At 64.6% G+C, this 8,327-nt stretch overlaps 2 protein-coding genes across 2 annotated transcripts; one reads left to right on the top strand and one right to left on the bottom strand.

Annotated features, from left to right (window-relative positions):
- Window positions 1-1,029: 1,029 nt before the first annotated feature.
- EMIHUDRAFT_460530 (hypothetical protein) lies at window positions 1,030-2,560 on the top strand (the record flags this gene model as incomplete). The annotated part of the gene is made up of 6 exons (XM_005789446.1): window positions 1,030-1,169; window positions 1,235-1,625; window positions 1,926-2,023; window positions 2,163-2,265; window positions 2,343-2,413; window positions 2,503-2,560. The coding sequence occupies 6 exons, from the start codon at window positions 1,030-1,032 to the stop codon at window positions 2,558-2,560; spliced, it is 861 nt and encodes a 286-aa protein (XP_005789503.1).
- A 207-nt stretch (window positions 2,561-2,767) lies between these two features.
- Window positions 2,768-4,768, bottom strand: EMIHUDRAFT_252260 (hypothetical protein; the record flags this gene model as incomplete). The annotated part of the gene is made up of 3 exons (XM_005789445.1): window positions 2,768-3,028; window positions 3,110-3,172; window positions 3,245-4,768. The coding sequence occupies 3 exons, from the start codon at window positions 4,766-4,768 to the stop codon at window positions 2,768-2,770; spliced, it is 1,848 nt and encodes a 615-aa protein (XP_005789502.1).
- Window positions 4,769-8,327: the final 3,559 nt, after the last annotated feature.

Genomic DNA, 8,327 nt, shown 5'->3' with positions numbered 1-8,327 from the left:
CCCGGTGGCCCGCGGGGACACTGGAAGGGGTCCGTCCGGCACGCGGACGCCGAAAGTGCATTGCATGCGTAGGCGCCCTCCGGCGTCCTGGGCTGGGCTCGCGCCCCATCCCTTTCTCGCCTCGCCGCCGCGCGTCGCCTCTCTCGCCCCGAGCCCCCCTCCCTCCGCGTCCAGGTGAGCGCCTCGCCGCGCGCATGCACCCTCATCGTCACCGACGAAGCCGACAAGGTCCCCGTCAGCGTCGCCAGGGCGGCGGCCGGCGCGCCAAAGGCCGCCGCACCGAGGCAGCCGCGCGCCTGTGAGGGGGGGCGCCTCCCCACGCGCGCTGTCTGCCGAGCAGGTACTCACCCTCAAGGCGCTCCTCGACGCCATCTGCGCGCCCCCGGGGGTGGAGATCCCGCCCACGTCGGCCGAGGGCCAAGCCGAGGTGGGCGAGGGCTCAGCCGCGGAGGTTGGCGGCGACATGGCGCGGTCGGAGGGCGAGGAGGGCGAGAGCGAGGACGGCGACATCTCGGACGAGTATTGAGAGTTCTGGGAGGCGCCTCACCGAGACCCGGATGCGTCCATCGCTTAGTTCCCAACATCAGCCCCGGGGGGAGCGCGACGGCCCTTCGAATGGTTCGCTCAGCCCATCCGCACCTCTCCACCTACACTCCAATCTCTCCTCACCCCTGTCGTGCTAACTTAAAGGGAACTACAGAGGACCATGGTCGACCAAAAGCAAAGCTCAGCACCAGGTAACACACCCAGCGGGTGGTCGTCGGCCGGCAGCTGCCGCAAGCCGGAGGGCGGATGGGGATGCTTCACAGTCTCCGGCTAAAAAAAGAAAGAATTTTGCCCCTACACAAAATGTCACAAATCTCTGTGTGGTGGCGGCCTTGCGTTCTTTCTTTCTTTTACAGATCACCCAGCCCCCTCGCACGACACTGCTCTCTGGGCTGCTCTCTGGGCACGGTCGAGCACGGGACTGGCGCGCACTGGCACTAACACAGGTACACCAAAGAACTACATAGGCAGCACCTGGCAACGATGATTAGCACCAGCCGTGCTCCCTCGCTCGACCCGTTCGCATCGGTGCGCACCTCGCGCTTCGAAAGCAAGGAGACCGACCGGCTCACGCGTGCCCGAGCGCGGCTGTCGTACGTCGAGAGTGGTTTCGGCTATGGATGGTGCGTGCGATCTGTGGCGACTGTGAGTACCTCATGCGTGGAGGACTAGGCCTATTCCGGCGTAGGTGTGCGGCGAAGCGGCCGCTCACCAACGCGCTGGTGCTGGCGGCGTGTTTTGCTCTCTCACTCGACATCCTCGAGCAGTTCTCCCTGCAGGGTCGGTCGCTCGCGGAAGTGGATTGGCGGCGAGCACTCGGATTCGGCCTCTTCGGGCTACTCTACCTCGGCCTCTTCCAGTATGCTTACCTAATCTTCGGCTTCAAGGCGCTTCCGCCGTGCTGCCTCCGCCATGCTAGCAAGAGCTGCTGCCGGGCTAGAGGACCCACCACCTCACCGCTGCGAGCTCCGGAGCAGGCCCTCTTCCCTCGCGCCGAGGCCTTTGGGGCGGCGTCGCTTCGAGACAAGGTCTCCGATCCGCGAGGCATGCTCGACGTGCTGCTGCAGACGGGCATCGACGTTCTCGTGCTGCTGCTCTGCTTCCTCCCCGCCTACTACACCGCGCGCACCCTCTCGCCCATCACGGGCCTCCGCCTCTACGAGGCGACGCCGCCCCAGAGCCCTTCCCCAGACCCTTCCCACAGACCCTTCCTAGAGCCCTCCTGAGCCCTCCTGAGCCCTCCTGAGCCCTCCTGAGCCCTCCTGAGCCCTCCTGAGCCCTCCTGAACCCTCGTCGTCACCCGCTCTGGCGGCTGGCACTCGCCCGGCCCTCGACACCCACTCCGCAGCAGAGCCGTCACGGGGCCGACTGCGTGGCAGGCGAACTGGGAGCACGACGCCCGCGCCGTCGTCTCCCTCTGGGCGCCGATCGACGTCCTCTCCTTCAGCGCGCCACTCCACTGGCGCCTGCCGCTGCGGCGCGGCTTCCGATAGTAGCAGCAGCAGCTGTACTGCGGCGCGGCCCTGCGGTCGTAGTAGCAGCAGCTCTAAGCAACTCTTCAGCAGCCCGAGCAGCAGCTGTGAGCAGCTCTTCAACTCCGCCTGCGCCACCGTCAGGTACGTCCTCTCGCTCCTCTACGCGCTCGGCCTCTCCCTCGCAGACCACGGCGGCGCCTCGCCCGGCCTGCACACAGCCCTCGGGGCGGGCGAGTGGGTGGAGGCGCGACGCGGCGGCGGGCTGGCGAGGGAGGCGCCGCGAGCCTCCCATCTCCAACCAGGCGCCCTCTGCCCCTCAAGGCGACCGAGGAGCACTCGGCGGGAATGCGTTACAACTCGTACAACGACGTGGACGATCCCAACAGCGGCCGGTGAGGGCGCCCACGATGGGGTGAGATGCCTTCTGCGACGGGACGTGGCGCGAACCGGAGGCTTTGAGGACACGGGCATGGTTTTTCAGGGGGAGTTTTATCCGGCAATTGTGTTGGATCATCATCATTTTTTCGGTACGCGGATAAAAATCGCATATGCGAGAGGATATGATGATTCATGATGAATGCGGAGATTGCCGTGAGGCGGCGTGACAGGTGACACCTGACACGCGGGGAGCGAGCCGTGTGCGCCCCTGAGGCTGAGCGCCTCGGTGCCCGCTGTGGTGTGATAACCTGATATGGCGAGAGAAAATCTGAAAAAAGCGGGATCGGCTGTCGCGGAGAATGCTGAGATCACGGCGCTTCGACGGCGTCGAAGCGCGAGAAGACAAAGCGCGTGTCGTGCGCCGAGGCCACCTGGTACATCTCGCTCGTCCCCTCGATAGCGCCCTCGGCCTGGGCGCTGGTGACAAAGTGGCCCGACGCCGGGTAGACGTCTTGCTTCCCGTAGCGCGGAGAGAGGGATGAGAAAGACTGGCCGACAAGGCCATGTGGGCGTGCCTGAGCGGCATCGCCCGCGGCCAAAAAGCTCACGTCGAGCCTGTGATTTGGGCCCTACATGGCGCAAAGTGTCGGGTGAGAGGGCCGCGACCGGGGACCTTTAGCGCGGAGCCGCGCCGAGATGTGGCCGTGCACGCGGTTGCCTCGCACGGTGATGGTCCAGTTGCGGGTGCTGAAGGCCGCGCTCGCCATGTCCACCTGTTCACGAGAGAGTGGGGAAAGGTAAGCCCTACAGTCCTCTAGGTGCCACGCCAGCTCCAGCGCCTCCACCTCGATGCCGAGCTCCTCACACCTTCGGAAGCCGCCCTTGCCGAGCTGGAAGACGTGGCCGGCGCACGAGCCATTGATGACGCGCCAGCCCCAGTTGTTCTCATTCAGCTCCGAGGCCCAAAAGGAGGCGAGAAACAACTTGCGCTTGGTGCCGCCCACGCGCGCCACCACGTGCAACTCGGTGAGGAAGGTCCCGTCGACCGTGAGCGCGCCCCGCTTGATGGAGAAGGACGCCTCCTCAACCTTGACGTTAACGGCGAGACCGGGCTCGGAGAAGAAGCCGTAGTAGGCTCCGTTTCGGCCGCGAAAGTCCGCGTGCCCCCCGTGCGCGAAGCTGAGGTGGGGATCCTTGCGAGCGCCAGCACGCATTGAGGGCGAGTGCTCCCCAGCCGCGTGCGAGTGCTCCCCGACCGTCCCTGCGCTATGCGACGTGTGCGGAACGGCAGCCGCGGCCGACACGCAGTCGGGAGCGTCCGGCTCGCACTCGCCACCCTCGTCCACCCACTGCTCTGGCCTCTTGCCCGCCGAGCCGGCCGCGACTCGCCTCTCGCACGTCCCGTGGTGGTTGCACGGCGTGACGCCCGAGCACGGACAGCTGTCCGCGCCAGCGGATGCACCCATGCACGAGTAGTCTCCACCGTCGGGGTCGTACCCACGCGCCGCTAGCCATGCCTTGAGCTGTGCCACCTCGGCATTCTGCGCCGCCGTGATGTTGGCGCACAGGCTCGTCACTTCCACGTGCTCGCTGGCCCCGATGCCATGCGCGCGAAAGGCGGTGTACACAGAGCACATATCAACAGCGCCGACGTGGTGCGGGATCATGCCGTGCACAAAGTCGAGGTTGGGATCGCAGGCCATCGAGCCAGCCATCCGCACGTGCATGTCCGCGTTCACTTGGACATAGGCACCGACGACACCACTGGTGACGCACTCGCGCCCGTTCAAATCGTAGCACCCCATCGGCATTCCCATGCCGTGGGTATCGAGCAGAGCGACGGCATCGTCGCCGCCGCACGTGCCCGCCGGGCCAGCGTGCTCCGCCAGCCATCGCTCAAGGAAGTCAATCTCCTTGTTTTGCGTGGCAACGATGCTGTTGCAGAGCGTGTGCAGCACCGGGTCGCGCGCCGCCATGTGGTCCGCTGTCGGCACGCCTGCGGTTGTGTAGGCAAACAGGGTCTGACACATTTGCACTGCTCCCGAGTGGTGCGGTGCCATCCCACGGGCAAGGTCGACAGCGTTGTCGCAGCTGAACCGGATCGCCATGCCTGTGTGAGAAGCGTCTGTCCCGGCGTGCATTGCGACCGCGTCTGCAATAAGCTTCACCGACGAGGGGCAGTCGGTCGCGCCACAGTACATCGAGGCCATTCCCGCGTTTTGGCTGTGCTGGCCCGTGTCTCCCTCCATTCCACCGTGGATGTGGCCGTGACTCTCCATTCCGCCGTGGCTGTGATCACCGCCCATCGCGCCGGCTGCGACGCCGACTAGCCAAACCATGCCGATTTCGCATGAATGGAATGGGTCCATTCGTGCCAGTCAGTCGCGACTGCATATGCTCTGGTGTCCCGATGGGTAGATACAACGAGAGAGAGCAACGATGGAGCCAAAAAGGCGGCCCCAAAATACTTTGGAAGGAATAAGCGGAGATCGTTGAACACGTATGACGCAGAATGACGGGGGAAAGGGGGGGGGGGGGGGGGAGATGTTGCGTAGTGGAGTGGGTGGCCGCTCTTGAAGAGAGTTCAGAGGAGCCTCTTTTCTTTTCGATGGATCGTTTTTTTTGTTTGGGGGTCTTCTTATCACATTCATTCACTAGGAGAGAGAGAGAAGCAGAAGGAGACGAGGGCGGGTTCTGCATGAACAATGTCAATGTTGGCGGATGGTAGATGACCTTTCCAACATATGAGCGGCGCACACTGCTCGGTACCCCCCCTGCACACCTAAGCCCATGGCCGACCCCCCCCCAGCAGCAGCGCTCTGCTGCTGGGGGGGTCGGGACCCCCCCCCCCCCCCCCCCAGCAGCAGCGCTCTGCTGCTGGGGGGGTCAGACCCCCCCCCCTAGCAGCAGGGACGGGCTTAGAAGTGCAGGGGGGGGTACCGAGCAATGTGCGGCCGCTCTATCTCATATGAATACATCAGTCAGATATGGTTGCCTCCGGAGGTGCCTCGCACGGGGGCTGAGAGGAGGCCGTGCGCGGCAAGTGGCGATGATGCTTGTAGGTTTTTGACCCATGAGATCGTGCAAATTTTATCCAGGTTTACACTTTTTAGGCTGTGCCTTGTTTCCGGAACCCCCCAAAAGGAAACGAGTGCCCAGCACTTTGCGTTTCCAGAAGTTTCCAGGGAAACTAGAGGGTGTGTTCGGTGCTCCATTCTGGCAACTCTCGCTCGAGTTTCCCTGAGTCTGAGAGCTGGTCCTCTGGGGCAAAATATGAGAGGCGAAACCAAGGAAAACCGGCGTTTCCGCTCTCCCCCCTCCATCCATTCTCTCCAGGCTGCTGCGTCCGGTTTATTATTAGGCATTAGGGGTTTCCAGGTATTTGCCGCTTTGGCCTTTGCCTTTGCACTTGAGCACTTGAGCACTGGATAGGGTCGATTCCGCATGGTACGGGACCCCTTAGGCAGTCTACTGTTGGCTGATTTTGGCTCTCGTCTTCCGTGCGGCTCGGCCAAGAATGCTCATCCATGCCTGTGGCTGTGCTCTCTGACTCTGATTTCTTGTTGGTCTTTAAAAATCTCTCTCTGACTCTGTGCAACAATACACTCACACACGCCCGCGCGGCTCACGCACTGCGCGACCCCCCGCGCCCTGAGAAAACAGCAGCCGTACAACACAAGTGAGCCCCCAGCCAGCAGCCCCGCACGACGCAGATTGCGCCCTCGCACGCCTGCACCTTCTCAGAGGTTCGACTCAAATGCTTTTCTTCATTTTGTGGTGCTAGTTCGTGCCAGTCTGCTGTGAGAGGGGCTTCAATTCGTAGAATTCTTCAAAAAGAAAACCAGAGGTCGCCAAGGACCATGAGAGCGAATCACAGCGCATCCGAGGACACGGTGCCGGCGGCGAGGGCGAGGGCGGCGGCGGCGGCGGCGGCGGCGGCGGCGGCGGAGAGGGACGCGAAGGCGACGGCAGAGGCGGAGAGGGCGGAGGAGGCGGCGAGGGCGGCGGAGGCAAGGGCGGAGGCGGCGATTGCGGAGGCCGCGGAGGTGGGGTCGGCGGACGTGGCGGCGGGTGCATCTGGGCGCCAGCTGATACTTGACGAGGTCGGCACGGGTATCGTGGAAGCGGCTGAATGTGGCGACGAGGAGAGAGTGCGGGCGCTCCTCGAGAGAGGCGTGGAAACTGACGAGACGTACACCACCTCGGATGGCAAGACTACTGGCGTCACGCTGCTGATGCTCGCCGCCGCGCTCGGACACGAGGCGATCGTCGAGATGTTGCTGGAGCACGGCGCGACGGTCGACATGCAGGACAGCAAGGGCATTACTGCGCTCATGTACGCCGCCATCAAGGGGTGCGTGCCCATCGTGAAGCAGCTGCTGCAGCAGGGCGCTGATATCGACTTGCCAGACTCGCTGTTCGGCCGCACCGCGCTGATGTTCGCAGCACTCTTCAACCGCCCCAAGGTCGTGCGCTACCTGCTGAAGAGGGGCGCGGACCCAGAGAAGCGCAACATCGATGGCGAGACTGCGCTCGAGCTCGCCACGGAGAAGGGCAGCAAAGAGAGCGCCCGGGTGCTTGACAACCTCCTCAGCCGAGGGGGGGGAGGCACGGGGCAGGGGTCAACCACGGGGGAGGGGGACGTTGTCGCAGAGGCTGCTACGCTGGGCGATGAGGCGGCGGTGCGGGAATCGCTCGATGGGGGCGGGCAGAAGATCAACGCGACCTTCAACGACGGCACCGCGACCGGCCTCACGCTGCTGATGATTGCGTCGCAGTGGGGGCACGCGGACATGGTCGACATTCTCATTCAACGAGGCGCTACGGTCGATCTCAAGGACAGCGAGGGCCGCACCGCGCTGATGGCGGCCGCGACGAAAGGGCACGGGCGAATCGTGGAGACGCTGCTCGACCACTCCGCCGAGGTCAACCTGGAGAACACCACCGGAGGCACCGCGCTGATGTACGCCGCCACCAAGGGGCACGAGCACATTGTGCACACGTTGCTCGGGCGCGGCGCCGCGGTGGACCACCGCGCCAGCGACGGCGCAACTGCGCTGATGAATGCGGCCTACTATAACCACCCCGGCACCGTGTGCTGCCTGCTGCAAGCGGGCGCCAAGTTGGACTGGCGCGACGAATACGACCGCACCGCGCTGTCCATGGCCAACCGCCGAGGCCATACCGCATGCGTCGAGATCTTCAAGGAGCACCTCAAAGGGCTGACGGGGGACGAGAGCGCGCGCAACCTGGCGGACGAGGCCGAGGCGGAGGAGCGCCGGGCAGAGGCTGAGAAGAAGGCCGCGGCAGACTCGGCGGAGGAGCGCCAGAAGGCGGCCGCGCGACGGGCAGAGGCAGAGGAGAGGGACATCGTGACCAAGCAGATCCCACTCGATGTCGTCTCCGCCGTCAGGCGAGGCAAGGAGGCGGACGAGGAGAAGACGCTGGCATGGATCGAGAGCGGCGGGCAGATCAACGAGGGCTTCGTGGACGGCGAAGCGGCCGGCGTCACGCTGCTGATGGTGGCCACCATCTACGGGCACGAGCGGTTGGTCGACACGCTGCTGGAGCGTGGTGCTAGCGTCGACCAGCAGAACGAAAACGGCTTCACCGCTCTGATGTACGCGGCGCACACCGGTCACGAGGGGCTGGCTGACAAGCTGCTCAAGGCGGGAGCAGAGGTAGACCGACGGCCCAACGATGGCGGCACCGCGCTGTTTCTCGCCGTCATGTTCGACCACCCTGCCGTCGTGCGGCTGCTGCTGGCGGCCGGTGCGGACCCAGAGGCTCGCAATTCGAGGGGCAAGACAGCGCTGCAGATGGCCAAGAGTTTGCCAAAAGACAAGTGCGGTGCCGCGGCTGTGGTCAAGGAGCACTTGGCCGCCTTGAACGCTTCGAGGGAGGCGGATGCCGCGCGGTGCGGTGAGG

Source organism: Emiliania huxleyi, assembly GCF_000372725.1.
Source record: "Emiliania huxleyi CCMP1516 chromosome Unknown EMIHUscaffold_1289, whole genome shotgun sequence".
Taxonomy (NCBI): Eukaryota; Haptophyta; order Isochrysidales; family Noelaerhabdaceae; genus Emiliania; species Emiliania huxleyi.
The sequence above is the reverse complement of the archived record's forward strand: the minus strand, read 5'-3'. Positions and strand labels throughout refer to the sequence as shown.